We start from the raw sequence: 16,545 nt of genomic DNA, 5'->3' as shown, positions 1-16,545 counted from the left end.
TTTCAAGGTTCCAGTTGACCACATCTGACCACCACAATGGATGCTCACTGTATTGTAAACCATACACACTGTAATTCCTTCATGTCAGTCACTGTCACTCAACACCAAGTAATGGACTCCCGCTCTACAACATTCTGTGTTATCCTGAACCATTGGTCAGAGATTAATAAAAACTGAACTGGGGAAGTGCATAGGCTGCTGTTAACACTAAAACACAAATACCTATATTTGGAGTAGTGCCTCGGCCGAGATGCATGGACTGCTGATGAATAGCATCACTTTGAGTTCAGTGATGAATTGCGTTTCTGCATGACCCCAGATGACCATCGTCATATAGTACGCCAGCAACATGGGGGAGAGTTCTAATTTCCCAATGTTTCGAAGAGGCACAGCAGTGTTATTCGTGGTATCATGGAGTCCCGGGGAGCCATTGTGTATGAGTTCACATCACAGATGATAGCAACTGAGGGACTCTCAAAGCACAACAATATTTCAGAGATATCCTGTGTTCTCAGTGTACCTATCACACTACAGTATCATTGTAACACTTTTCAACAGGACAATGCTCGTCCACATATAATATGTGCCTCCATGAACTGTCTGCATGATGCTGAAGTTGTCCCTGCAATATCCCCAGATTTTTCTCTGACAGAACATGTGGGACCAACCTGGATGCCAACTCCATCCCAGTGCCAGTATCCAAAATATCAAGAACGAGTTACAACAGTTGCCGACCAGCTTGCCCCAGGAAAGGACACAAAGGCTTTATGAATCCCTTCCCAACAAAACAAGAGCGTGCATCCAAGGCAGAGGGTGTGCAACCACATATTGATAAGTGAACTTATACTGCCATGTTCCTCGTAAATTTGCTTTGATATTATAATTACTGAAACAGCATCACATACCCTATCAACATATTAAGTCTCATTTTGTTTCCTCCTTCCTTTCTGACTGCTTCACTTTTTTGCGAGGTAGCTTAACTAAAGGTCTGTTGAATGAAAGATGAAATTAAAAACCAAACATATCAGTTCTTGTGCAATATACAACCAAATTTTTTCTTCAAATGTTTCACATCCATGAGAAGTTGGTAGAAAGCACAAAAAATTAATCAAATCTTCTTTAAAAGCTTCAAATGTACTTGATTTTGTTTTTAAAAACTTTATTTTTATCTATGCAAACATGGAACGTTACAAAATACACACACACACATGCAAGCAGCCACAATAGCAACAAAAAATCATAGGAATGAGAAACAAATCTACCATGACACTTCTAAACAAAATATCTGAAAAATAACCACACACATAGAACATTATAATAAGGAAGTAAGTAAATGTCACATTAATATGTGGCTTACCACCACAATCAATGACAAATGTACTGCATGCAAAAAATCCTGTAACATTTGTAAAAATTGTAACACTAAAAATATTACATGTGAATGAAATTGAGTTTTATATGATTTGTGATGTTTTTCAACATGATGTGGTATTGGTACATGAGGCACAAAACTCATTAAAGTTTTTTTCTGTCTGGAAATTTTGAGTTCAGAGACGCAACTCAGCCATCTCAACAAAGTGCCAGATAAGTTGATGAAATTAGAAAAAAGTTGCAATGGTATTTGTAAGAAACTATGCGCTGATCACAAAACAGTTTTAAACCATTTAGCTAAGGCCATGTAGTAATAGATCAATTCCATATGATCTGATAATGGATCAAAACTTTATCTGTGAATAATGGCTGATTCAGAACAAAATTTTCTGTTTTTGAAAGATTTCATCATGAATGAAAAATTTCACAATGGACAACAATGATACAACAAAAACATGATTTTCAAAGCAAGAGAAAGCTCTGTGAAAAATAATATGATGTGGGATGCATCTACAGCACGTCACATTTGTTACCCAATTGTCAGGTGGATGCATACAAAAAGATGTACATTACTGTCATGTTTTTTATATGGTTTTGTGGTTATTTGTATCAAATACAAATATCCACACTGACACAAATACAATACTTCTGTCTAATGTTGAGAAGTAATACTCAAAATTGCTACCATAATTGATAAATAATACATTATTTAGCAGTCGTAAGCAGAAAGAACATGTTTAACATATGAAAAATGTTACTGCTTTATGTGAAAAGGGGAAGAGAGAATGAGGTGGTTAATCATTTATGCACCAAGAGCTCTTTCTCTCCATCCAAGAGCTCTTTCTCTCCATTGTCAAGAGCTGGAGTGAATAACCAATCAAGTTGGAGACATCAACCATATCTGATCAATAAGGAGAGTGCCAGTCATCTTATATCATACCAGAGCCACATCAATGTATTCCCAGTGCCCCCTGAAAAATCATTAGAACTTGTTTTTCAAGTTGATGCTTGCACCTTACAGTCCAGACCTTCTACCATTAGGTTACCATTCTATCCCCTCTTTAAAAAACTCTCTTAATGGTGAAAAGTTGCCTGCAAAAAATAACTTAAGTGCTACAGCAATTGATTACATTCTCGTCTCAATAATGGCAGAAAGAAATGCTGCGATGCCGGAATGAAGGTATAATACTTAAATTTGCCAGAATTATTCATTACATTGGAACAAAAACGGTCAACAACATTAAGAAGCTTGCTGGTTTTGCCCATTTGTTTTGCATGCAGAAACTAGATTTCATATCCAAGGATTTATTTTATTTGCATTTGGAAGAACTGGTGCTGCCATCTGCTGCATCCTGGGAATGGGTTGACAGTTTGTCCTGGGCAATATCAGACAGGGTCTATGCAAAGGCTGTCAGCAGGCAATCTTCAAAGTTTCAATGGCTTTCTTCTCAGTCTAAAATAACAGATGATGTCACCCAAGACATGTTGTAATTAATCCCACAACCAAACAACTGGACGATGCTACACTGGCAGTATTACATTTTGCACCTACGCCCAGAAATGTTCCCTTTACTAAATTAATTTCCGCAGTTGGACAAGTGGTGTCCAGGTTTTTTGAGGATCAAGCTGATGAAATTAGGCAAGAGGTCTCACATACGTTGCATTGGGTGCCATCCCCACAAAGTAACGTCTTCTCACTTGAAAGAGTCACAATTCGGTCCATCAGAGAAGACCAGGATTTAGGAGTTCAAAAGCAGACAAGGACAATGCAATGGTTCTTCTTTTGTGGGGCAATTATTTGGGTAAAATGGATCTTTTACTTACAGACTCAGCATTCCGAAAATTACAGAATGACCAACTGAATGCATAAATTGCAAGATGCTTTCATTTTTGAAGAAGAGTTCATTTTTTGGTGATGTACTTAAAGAACTTCGATCTGATGCTGCAGTCCCACCGAGATTATATGGTTTGCTAAGGAATACAATCAAGGAGTTCCTCTTCAGCCTATTGTTAGCAATCTGGATGCTCCTACTTACAGCTTGGTCAAGTATTTAGCATCCATTCTGTCTCCCTGTTGGAAAATGCAAACATCATATTTCCAATTCTCTGGTTTTTATTCAGCGTTTGAAGTCTGCGTGTCTAAGTCCCATGGATTTGCTCATTAGTTTTGATGTTGTCTCTCTTTGTACCAGAGTTACTCTCAAAGATTTTTTGCAGTTAAATTGCAAATTAGCCAAAGAAACAACTAAGCTTTGTCACCATGTGTTGACGTCCAGGTATTTTTTTATTTAATGACAATTACTTTGAACAAACGGACAGAGTGGCTTTGGGGAGTCCATTATCCTCCATAGTCGCCAATTTTTTTAAGGAAGATTTTGAGGACATGGCACTGAAGACGGCATTCTTAAAACCAAGTTGTTTTTGGAGATAGGTTGACGATACATGTATGGTATGACCAGATGGGAGGGATGTTCTGGATTGTTTCCTAGATCATTTTAATTGTCTGCAACCCAATATTAAGTTCACAGTGGAAGTTGAAAAGGATGCAAAACTTCCATTTTTAGATGTCGATCTACAGGAAGGATGATGGGACATTAGGACACAGTGTTTATTGTTAATCCATGCATACAGACCGATATCTTGATCCATCAAGTTGTCATCCATCATTCCAATGCAAAGAGGTCCTACATACATGGTAAAAAGAGCTTATGCCACCTCAGATGCAGGTAGCTTGAAACAAGAACAGGACCATCTAAAAGCAGTGTTCAAGCAGAATGATTACACTGACAATCAGATCTGTTGTGCTCTACAGATTAGACCTTCATGGGAACCAACAGAAGACATAAGCAAATCGGTGCATTCCTACCTTTCTCAGTGAGCACATCTTCAAACACAGGAAGAATTTTATGGATATTTGATATTAAAAGTGTATTCCGTCCACCCGCTAAGACTAGGGTGCTGCTGGGCTTAGTGAAGGATAATTTGGGTTTGAGGAAGTCTGGTGTTTACAAAATTCCCTGCCATTGGAGGAAAGTCTATACTGGACAAACGATTCATACAGTCCAGGATCGATGCCTGGAGCAACATCATCACATGCATTTATTTCAGCCAGAAAAATCTGCATTTGCAGAACACTGTCCTACTGAAGGACATAAAATGTTGTATGATGGGACACAAGTGGTTGCCACTGCATCGCGTTTTTGAGACTGTGTAGTGAAAGGAGCTACTGAAATCCAGCTATCTGAGAATATTATAAACAGATATGAAGGATATCCTTTAAGTAAGAGTTGGAATCCTGTTTTGTTTGACATTAAAAGACAATGGTCTCTGTTTTGGTCAGCAAAAAATGCCAACAGTGTTTGATATCGATTAATCGTTTCCATGAGTTTTCACCACCAGTGCACTGTTGTGCTTTGCGCTAGAGGGCTGTTATGTTTGCACATCCACAGTGGACTTACAGGCACTGTATAGATGAGCTGTCGCTGTGTGTTTGATTTCAGTTCTGGCAAGTTAGTGCTTACTCAACTCAACTGAAGATGGCACCAAGGTGGACCACAGAAATATTGTGTCAAGATGATGTTATGTTCCGGCTGGGAATCCAATATGAATATCATGGCAAAAAGTAGTCGAACAAAAGACACATACAGTGTAATCTCGATTATTTATGTGCAGATTATCCAGTTGCAGATTATTCATGTGTCAAAAATGTGCAATACTTTTCTCCAGCAAACAGCAATAAAAAAAACTGCTGCATGACTGGCAACACATTACCATTTCCATTGTTATTAGCCAAACTCAGTCTTCTGCTGTTAATTAGCATCTAAGTGCCATCGAAGTAAGTTGAAAGAAATTTCTGAAAGCAATGATGGAGAAATGAAAGAAACATGTGTTGACATTAATACAAAAATTAGAATTAATTGAAAGATTTGAGGAGGAAACCACTGGGAAACTAACTGTTGATTATGATATTGGAAGGCAGACTGTTTGCGACATTAAAAATAATAAGCAGAAAATACTGGATTTTGTCAGGAAATGCGATTCTAGTTCTGGCTCACCTGCATGAAGAAGCATGAAGGCATCTATATTTGATGAATTAGATGGTTATCTTTCGCAATGATATGGCGAAAAACAAGCAGAAGGTGAAGGTGTACCTATTTCAGGTGCAGTGTATGTCATTAAAGCTAAATTTTTTTCTTGGTTCTAGTGTTGGAGGAATTATTTAATGCTTCATTCAATCAAAGCTTTCAAGTATACCACAGTTAAGGATCTCGCTGCACATTATTACAACCAAAAAGGAGCATAGGTGGCCAGTGAAATTTTCAAAACTGTTCCCCCACACATTTTGCACCAAAAGTTCAGTGATTTCTGGAAGAGAAAGGAAGAAATGATTTTAACCAACATGGCTGGGAGTGTCAGTGATCTTACTTGTAATAATTACTTATGAAGCAGCAGTCACAATCGCAAAATATAATTTATTTAGGGTGACTGGTTCCGGCACATACAGTAAGCCATCTTCAGATTGACTGCACCATTTGCTGGAGCTGGTGAGGCAGTGGGCAGCTGCATGTTGTCAAGAGCAGTTATTGTCTTGACAACAGGCAGTTGGCTGCCACAGGGATGCCATTAGAGATCGCTGCTGCAATAGGTGTCTCCTAATCACCACACAAAATTTTTCCAAATCATTGGAAAAATAAATCTTCTCACTTCATATGCCAAAATTTACTTATCATGAAATATCCTTGCTTCTTGACCCCACTGCTATGGTCAGCTGGCAACCTTCATCCACCTCCCTATGATAGTTAACAGTTCTTTGGTCTCAGTCACCTTAAAACCATTTCCTCTCAAACATTTAATTTAATTCAGACAACACCGCTACTTGTGCCTGTTTATATTCTCTCTGTTATTAATTTTGTTGCTCTGGGCAAAATGTCACATCTTCTTCCAATTTCTTCATTTAAATTCTCAAAATTCTTCTTCTAATTCATCATCAACATCATCACCACCACCACCACCATTATTGAAGCTCCTTTCTATCTGCACCTCTAACTTGCATCCTGCACTAGGGGGCCAAAATTGAATGGAACTTATTTTTGGATATTGTTACGTCCACACTATATACAATCTGTCACCTTTTGGATGCATGTGTGAACTTTTACATTATAAAATATCTTCATTCACTGCTCTTGATATACATGCAATGGACCTGCTATTCAGTGGCACTGAACCATGTCATTAGACTTCTTTACCTTGTAGCAATGTTCGGGTGCTAGAAGGAAGTTCTGATATATTCAAGCTACTAAATGACAAGCTCACTTCTGCATGAACTCTTCTTTATTGACAACAGAATCTTGATACTTTACTAATCTGATTACAGATCTTTCATAATGTGTAGCTCTCAATAGGTCACAGCATGTATGTGTAACAACATGATATTTCAAAGCAAGAGAGAGATCTCCTCTATGTCTTCAACTGTTTGGGAATTTAAAATGTTGACAGCACACTTGGCTCCATAGCCTCCAAGGCACCATCAAGCCATGAAACCCAAAGAACAAGTGCTCTGCCCTGCTGGTGGAGAGGTTTATTTGTCTGGCACATTGTTGATGTCTGGATCTGACGTCTTTTACACACCTTGTGCACATATACCAAATTAAATCACACACAGTGGGATATTCAACAGTTATCAACTAAGTAAAATAACCTTTCAGGTTTGCACAAATATTTTTCATCACCCAGAATGGTCAGAAGTGGAATATGTTATCCCACAGGATAGACATGTTACTCCCACATTATGAATGTCAGTTAAAAATATCTTAAACTATTAGTTATCAGCTTTAAGATTTCATATAAAGTTTACAGCTTTTACGAATACTCTCATCACATGATCCCACTTCAAGTTTTTGTTGAAGCATTCTATAATGAGGCTGGAATACTCTTTTAAACTTCCTGTTTCATTTTAACAAACAGAGTACCTCTGCTTCAAACGCACTTCTAACTCCTTCATTGGTCATACTTTTTTATTTGACCTATGCCAGTTTTAGTTCTTTAATAGCGCCGCACACCTTTTTCGAATAAATCCTGACCTGGTTGTAACCTTCACATTGAAGAGTGGCAACTCTTCAGTTATTAGAAAGTTATTGTCAATACCTGTAATAAAAATAACAAATTGTGAAAAATTACAAACATTTGTACTCTCGTCCACAGTGAGAGAAAAAACAATAAATTTACTAGCACTTTCTCCAAACATAGTTTTCATTCATTATCTATGTCCTCTACTCTATTTGTAACTGATCTGTCAGATTGTTTTGACTGCTGATAACTTTACTGGTCACACCTTTTCAATAACGGACTTCAATAACATAGGTTTTCGCCAAATCTGTGACAATAGATGACCTACAAAATATGTCTATTGTCTCAGAAACATGACAAGTGGCTCACAAAGAAACAAAGTTTTACTTTATTTTCTTTCTTTCTCACATCAGATTTGCATTTTGTCATAATAACAGATGAACACCTTTTCATATGTAGAAATTTGTGAAGTCTCTTTAAATTGTATTTCTTCAAAACAGACACTTTACCTCGACAAATTAAAGAATGTGGGTTATTCTTGCATTGTACAAAAATGAATATTTCTGTCCACTGTGCATGAAAGATACTCTACTCATTTTCTGTTTCCCTCTTGTTAGAAATATTGGACAGAAACATGCTTATTTTTCATGACTTGAAACACATATTTCAACCTGAATTTTCTGTACAAATGTGGTCACTGCTCAACACAACATTTCAAATACAGTAATAATAGTGATGATTAACACTCACCTAGTGTTCTTGATGGCTACCAAGCAACTGGTGAAAAGAAACTGACAACTGAAGAATAGATGCATTTTAGGTCACTATGAATCAACCCTCATATGCTGCATCACAACTCCCGAATAACATTAGAGCTAGGCCAGCCTTTGTGTCACTGTATGAGTCACAAGAACACTGGCATCACTGCACTGCACTGAGATTGGCTATATAAACATTGTCATACAGCATAATCATTGACAATAAAATACATTGACCACAATGAGACTGCCAGCTCCCGTTTCTAACTGCTTGTTTTGAAATGTATTTTCTTGTAGGAAAAGCGAATAAAACCTCTAGCAGTTTTGTGATAGGTCTACAGGCTGCACACATGTGGGGTCAGGGGCCACATGCAGCCAGTGAGTTATCGACTATTGCTCCAAAGGAAATAGCAAGGGAGGAGCAAAGGTCAGTACAAATAATGTTTTATGAAGCATAGAAAAGAAACCTGGATCATTTATAATGGTTCCTCATAGGATTCTATTGTGCTGCCAACCAAAATCATCATAATGCTCACTGGTAGAACTTCATATTCTGATGTGTTGGTCATATTTTCCTTGACAAAAATTGTCTTCTACCTCTAAAGCAGTTTCATTAGTACAGCAATGCATTTTGGAAAAAAAATCATGGAAAACAATGAAGATTATTTCCAAGAATTACAGCTCTAATTTGAAATAAATCCACATTCACTTTTTGGAGGTTGGTTGGTTGGGGAAAGAGACCAGACAGTGTGGTCATCGGTCTCATCAAATTAGGGAAGGATGGGGAATGAAGTCGGCCGTGCCCTTTCAGAGGAACCATACCGGCATTTGCCTGGAGCAATTTAGGGAAATCACGGAAAAACCTAAATCAGGATGGCCGGACGCGGGATTGAACCGTCGTCCTCCCGAATGCGGGTCCAGTGTCTAACCACTGCGCCACCTCGCTCAGTCACTTTCTGGATAAACTCCCAATGTGCATATAGTAATTTGAACAGAAGCTGTTTGGGGGTTTTGCATATGATTATATATATGGATGTTGCATGTGTTCAAGGTGGAACAGCAATCACACTGTTACCACCAGTTGTGTACCTCAATAGGCTTTGTGTTTTCTCCTTGAGTTAGCCCCCCAAACTGGAGTAACACGGTGCCCCACAGAGTCAAAGCACATGTTGTAATAATGCGGCATGATGTCATGCCAAGTCTGGAGAAGATACTGAAAAGTCATTAATGTCATTCTAATTTCAGGACTCAAGATGTTTACAAAAGTCACGTCCCCTGAATAGTGAAGTACTGAAATAGTAGAAGTCAAATATCTTGAGTGAGAACACACGAAGAATTCAAGGTATTTACACAAGTCATATTCCTTGCATATTAAGTATTGAAATAGGAGAGGTCAAATATCTTGAGAGAGAACATACGAAATCCATTACAGCAGATGTCCAGACTAACCAAAGTAAAAAGCTAAAACAAACATAATATTCATATTTAAAGAGGAACAATGTAAGCTTTTGAACCATCACTCTATTACTACTTTTTTGTTATATTCTCACCCTTATACAACTGCAGACATCTAAAAACATGTATGTGTGTACTAAAATTAAAAAAAGAGCAGCAGTTGAAGAATTACTAATGCCTCTTTGCTGTTATATGTATTTGTGTGTATGCATCAATCAACATGTGACTGTATGGTTTTCCCAATTTTTGTTTACTGCTTCCCTGCAGGAAATTCAATAATTGTAGTGTCACCTACATTTACAACTACATCTACATACGTACTTCACAAGCCACTGTATACAGTGCATGGCACAGGGTACCTTATACCGCCCTAACCATATCCTTTCCTGTTCCACTTGCAAATGGAGCACACAAGCCATCTATATGCTTCTGTATGAGCTCTAATTTCTCTTATTTCCTCTTTGTGGTCCTTCTATAGATTGAACCCACTCGTAAAAATTCGAGCAGCACTCCTTTTAATTGCTTCAATGTATTCCTGTAATTTGACCTGGTGGGGATCCCACAGATTTGAGCAGTACTCAAGAACGGGTCATGCTAGTGTTCTATACACTGTCTCCTTCACATATGAGATACACTTTCCTAAAATTCTCCCAATAAACTGAAGTCAACAATTCTTCTTCGGCACTAACTTCCTTACATGTCCATTCTATTTCATATCACTCTGCAACTTAACACACATATATTTAATACACTGTGTCAAGTGATACACTACTAATTCTGTATTTGAATGTTACAGGGTTGTTTTTCCTACTAATCCACAATTCTACATTTAGAGGAAGCTGCCGTTCATGACACCATCTCAAAATTTGTTTAAGTGATCATGTATCCTTGTATAGTCACTCAACATGATACTTTCCCATACACCACAGCACCTCCAGCAAACAGCCACAGATTGCTGCCCACCCTGTCCATCATATCATTTATGTATATACAGTACAGGATAAGAAACAGAACCTTATACATTGTCCTTATCTCTGATGAACACTCATCATCGAGGACAAAGTAGTAGGTTCTGTTACTTAAGAATCCTTGAGCCATTCACTTATCTAGGAACTTATTCCGTATGTCCAACCTTCATTAACTGTCTGCAGTGGGGCACAGTGTCAAACACTTTCCGGAAATCTAGGAATATGGAATCTGCCTGTTGCCCTTCATCCATGGTTTACGGAATGTCATCTGAAAAATGGGCAAGCTGAGTTTTGTATAAGTGATGCTTTCTAAATGTGTGCTGAATGCATGCTGATTTGTGGACGGAAGCTTTTCTGTCTCAAAGAAATTTATTATTACACATTTTTTGCTTCCAGGACAGTGGTTAACTTGTAATATTACTTGATTATTGATTTTTTTCCTGTTTCCTTCTTTTCTCTTCCCAGTGCCTCTTCATTCTTTGGCTGTGTTCCTGTTTCCTTTGCTCTGTCCATAATTTACCTTTTTTCTTCCTTTCTTTTACTTCAGATTTCATGTTTATATTTTTTCTGAATTTGTCTCTTTCATTTATCATTTCAATACTGATCTCTGCTTGTTTTAGGTCATCATCTATTTCTTGAAACCAATTAGTTTTTTCGCTGAATGTTCATTACATCAAAAATCCTATTTGTGAGTCTTTTAGTGTTCATTCTAGGTATGTGTCCACAGAATGTTAGTTGGTGTTTTCTGATCATGTCTGTGAGTGTGCCTGTACTTTCATATATTTGGTTGGTCTTTTCATCCGTATACCATCTCTGTGTACTGCTCCAAAAATTTTCTGAGGAATTTATGTTCTATTTTTTCTGTCTCTGTGATGCCTGATGCTCCGACTGTGGTTATTTCTGAAGCGTGGAATGCTTCTGGTAGTACAATTGTACTACAGTGCCTGCGTTTGGCCTGTCTTGGAATATTTCTGTTATTGTAGTGTGTCCAGGCCATTTTGTACGCTTTCTGAAGTTTTCCTGTTCTTTCTATGTTGGAGGCCTTGTTAGATCCTCCTATTTGTATATATTCCCCAAGATATTTGAATTTTTCCACTCTGTTAACCTTTCTGGATTTTGTGAACTTGGCTTGTTTGTTTTTGTTCTTTCTTTCCATGTATTGCATTTCCTCATGTGATATCTGTAGACCTGTTTCGGCAGAGATGCCATGTAAGTATTGCGGTGCTTCTCATTTATTGTTGCTGAATACTGCCAGGTCATCTGCAAATTTCAGGCATTTTATGATCATCTTCTCTGCACATGTTGTTCCTAACAGAATTCCTTTTATTTTTTTCCCATTGTTTAATAATTTTGTCCAAGACCACACTGAATAAAAGTGGTAAGAGACCATCTCCTTGTCTGACTCCTATATGTATATCGAATGGGTCTGAGATTTTTCCCATTAATTTTATTTTGAATGTAGCATCTGCAAGTGTCTGTCATATGAGTGTCCTACTTTTTCTGTCTTCATCTATTATGTCAAAGAGAATCTGCCTGGGTATGGAGTCATAGCCCTTCTTAAAGTCCATGAATGTGACTACAATGTTGTTCGTCTGTCTGATCTTCACAAGTGTTTGCAAGTTCCAAATCTGTTCAATGCGGGACCTTCCTTTTTTTAAGATTGCTTGTCATTCACCTATCTTTGTTTCAGGAAATTTATTATATTCAAACTCACTATCAGAGTATGTTCGAAACCTACATTAATGGTATTGGTCTGTAATTATGCAGGCCCTTTCTTTTACCTTTCTTATATATGGGTATCACCTGCACATTATTCCACTTGTTCATAACTGTTAGAGTAGTAGTTACTTTGATATTGAAAGATGTCAAGTGGAGCACTATTTTATATTAAGAAAACAGGACAAACACACTGAAAAACACACAAACTTACCTCTAATGTCATTGCACTGATGCAAAACAGAAAATTAAAAGAAAATAAAATGTTATGTTTGGAGATCCGTGTGATAAAACAAACTTCTTGTGCTATAAAGAAGCATTCTCATGCATGCAACGAAGAGAAAACAGAAATAGTAGTATGCTGCACTTGCCTCTCTCTGGTCATGACAGTAACCTTCTTCTGGACCCTCTGTTTCCCCTGAACTAGTGCTACCACACTGTGAATGTGGACGTGGCAGAGAGTCATCACCCTGTTCACCAATGCCACTGCTGTCACTGTCATCTTCAGCAGTTTGTGGGTCATCACATTTATGTAATTTATTAGCTTTACAAAGACTCTTGTCATGTGTAGCTAGATACTCTTGTTCCCTCTCAATACGTTCACGATATGGCTTAGGCAAACGCAGCATTGACTGGTATGTTAGAGGGCCTGCACGAATAAGAGTTGAAAAAGAAAACCTTATGTATAACAAGTGCAGTTACAATACTGAAAACAGATTGAAGTGATAAAGTAAACAGAAACTACTAATTGCAATTGAAAGTCTTGACTAGAAAATATACCATGATTATGATAACAAACTATCACCCATATTGTAAATTTAACAATGGGTGACAGACATTTTCATAAGAACATTCTACACGGTTACATCATCACTACTAACATTTTGTTCATTTCTGTAATTGTTACAGACTCATTGGAATACATCTGCCTTTCTAACAGCTTTCTCTATCTAATCAGATATTGTATCATTTGTGTGTCTACCCAACACTCAAAAACACTACATTCAAGGTGAAAAGTAATCTGGTCTAATAATTGTTGTAAACAGGAACTGTGCTTTGGCAGAAAGAAGTAGGAAAATTCAGTTATGAGTACTGTAGACCTTACTTGTCTACGCACTTCACACCTCAAAGGAACTGCACAGAAATTGCACTGCATCCATTTTTTATCTTCAAAGAAAAATATATGTAGATGTACAGTGATGTGACCAAAACATTATGGCCTCTGCCCACAGTGACGCTGAACGTCAGCTCCTGGGTTGCAGGCACATGATGTTGTATGGAAATAATATAACTAGAGCAGTGACGAATTGGGCATAATTCTAGCAGCAATATGGGGGAAATCTACTAGTTTTAACAAAGGGTAGATAATAATGATCTGGCACTTGGAAACAAGCATCTAGAAAAAAGCAGGCTGGCTGTTCACATGTTACTCTTGAGAGCATCTATGTAAAGTGGTTGAAGGACAGTGAATCCATGAGTGGATACAACATGTTGGCTGTAAACATGCTTCACAAAATATGGCCAGAGGTTTGCTCACTCTGTAAAGCGGGACAGGCAGCAATTCATGGCAGATCTGATGGCAGAGTACAATACTTATTCAGGCACAAGTGTTTCTGAGCATACTGCCCAGTGCATATTGTTCCAAATGGGATTCCACAGCAAATGATCCTATGTGTTCTCATGTTGATCAACAATTATACCGTGCACAAGGGATCATTGAGATTTCACCATGTATCAATGGAAACATTTCACCTGGTAGTACGAATAATGTTTCTTGGTGTCCAAATACACTGTTATCCAGGCAAACAGCTGCTAGAAAAATGCAACACACTGCAAATGTAGGCCAGTGGGGGCTGTATTATACTATGGGTAACATTCATCTGGGCTTCCATGGTACCTGTGATATCAAAAGCATCATCACAGCTGTGGACTACAAGAACAGTATTGTGGATCACCTGCGTCTCTTGTTACTTGATAACTTCCCAAATGGAAATTGCATCTTCCTGCAGGATAACTGTTCACATCACAAGGCTAGAATCATGCTACAATGGTTTGACAAGCAGGATAGTGAATTAATGGGCAGCGAATTCATCTGATCTGAACCCAACAGAACCCATCTGGGATGCTATCGGGAAACCGTTCCGCACCTACAAACCACTGGTCTTTTATTTATTGTAACTGTGTGAACTGTGTATAGACATGTGGTACCACATACCACTGGGGGCCTACCAAGAACTTCTCATATCAAGGTTATGCAAAACAGATGCTGTGTTGCATTCCAAAGCTGAGACAATACCATAATGTTTTGACTCATCAGTGAAGACAATATTCACAGTATAGGCAATTGACAAACATTTCAGTGTAAAACTGCAAAAATAATTCAACTTCTGAAAATTTTTACTTATGTACAAGACTTATTACAGTTAATGATACCAACTTCAGTATAATACGTTTCATATATATATATTTGTAGATGTTCTTTCTATCTGCGCAAATGTGAATACTACCAGCAGTATTCCAATCATGTCTGGAATTAAATTCCTGCTTGATGTCAGACATGGCATAACATAGTTATGTGCTATAAACCTTTAGATGTATACTGCAACATCTTTGCTCTATTAATGTTTCCTTATTATTTAAGTGCATTACTGCCCCACCAAATTGGTTATTTTCCATTTGTTATTTTTTGTAATGGGGAATGATATAACAGCTCTACAGTTTTTATCCAGCTGGAGATTTTAGAAAGCTAAAACTGATTAACTGTACTATGGAAAGGGAAGTTGTCACTCACCATATAGTGGAGATGCTGAGTCTCAGATAGGCACAATAAAAAGACTTTCACAAATAAAGCTTTCCACCTGTAAAGCCTCCACAAAAAATAGACAAAACACACACACACACACACACACACACACACACACACACACACACACACACACACACGAGACTACAGTCTCAGGCAACTGTAGCCACACTGCGAGCAGCAGCATCAGTGCAGGATGGGAGTGGTGACTGGGTGGAGGTAAGAAGGAGGCTGGGGCAGGGAGGGGGACGGATACTATTGTCCATCTGCCGTCCATCGAACCTACACAATATACTCTTCCATCCCTACAGAACCCCTCTTTGCAGCCCCTTGCCTCATGGCTTCTACCCCTGAAATAGACCTAGATGTGAGACCTGTCCCATATATTCTCCCACCACCACCATCTACTCCAGACCAGTCACAAACATCACCTATTCCATCAAAGGCAGGGCTAGCTGTGAAACCAGTTGTGTGATCTACAAGCTAAGCTGCAGCCATTGTGCTGCATTCAATGTGGGCATGACAACCAGCAAGCTGTCTGTCCTCATGAACGGCCACCGACAAACACAAACTGTGGCCAAGAAACAAGTGGACCATCCGGTTGCTGAGCACACTGCTAAACAAGACATTCTTCATTTCAATGACTGTTTCACAGCCTGTGCCATATGGATACTTCCCACCAACACTAGCTTTTCTGAACTGCGCACGTGCGAAAATTCCCTGCAATATATCCTACATTCCCATAACCCTCCTGGTCTCAATCTTCATTAGTTGTTGTCCTCACCCATCCAGCCTCCTGTTCCCATCATCATCACACCCAGTCCTTTTATTTCTCTCCTTTTCCGCTGTCCCCCCCCCCCCCCCTCCCTCCCACTCCCCTGCCCACTGTCTAACCTCCCAACTGCACATAGCTGTCCTACCCTCTCTCCACCTCATCCCTGCATGCTCCCCAGCAGCAATGAACTGTCCGCCACCCTACACAACCATCTCTCCACCTCCCCACCCAGCCTCCTCCTTACCCCCACCAAGTCATCACTCCCATCGTACTCTGGTGCTGCTGCTCGCAGTGTGGCTACAGTTGCCTGAGACTGCAGTCGTGTGTGTGTGTGTGTGTGTGTGTGTGTGTGTGTGTGTGTGTGTGTGTGGTCTATTCATCTATTTCTGAAGAAGGCCTTACGGGCCAAAAGCTTTATTTGTTGGTTGGTTGGTAGGTTGAAGAGAGAGAAGGGACCAAACTACGAGGTCATCGGTCCCTTGTTCCTAATAAATCAATGCCACATGGGTGAGAATTAAACGGACGAAACGTATAACACAAAACGGAAAGAAAGGACAAGCCACAAGAACGAAGGGAAGGCAATGAATACTAAAAGGAACAAAAAAGTACAAAAACAAGAGAGAGACGCTAGAA

At 38.7% G+C, this 16,545-nt stretch overlaps 1 protein-coding gene across 1 annotated transcript in view; it reads right to left on the bottom strand.

Annotated features, from left to right (window-relative positions):
• Positions 1 to 16,545, bottom strand: part of LOC124777374 (brefeldin A-inhibited guanine nucleotide-exchange protein 3) — a 301,163-nt gene that overhangs the window by 160,630 nt on the left and 123,988 nt on the right. The window contains exon 10 of the mRNA XM_047252762.1: positions 12,713 to 12,983. Coding sequence (XP_047108718.1) covers positions 12,713 to 12,983 — 271 coding nt within the window. The remainder of the gene's footprint in view (positions 1 to 12,712; positions 12,984 to 16,545) is intronic.

The sequence above is a fragment of the Schistocerca piceifrons genome, chromosome 2 (genome assembly GCF_021461385.2).
Source record: "Schistocerca piceifrons isolate TAMUIC-IGC-003096 chromosome 2, iqSchPice1.1, whole genome shotgun sequence".
Lineage (NCBI taxonomy): Eukaryota > Metazoa > Arthropoda > Insecta > Orthoptera > Acrididae > Schistocerca > Schistocerca piceifrons.
This window is presented reverse-complemented; position numbering and strand designations above follow the sequence as displayed.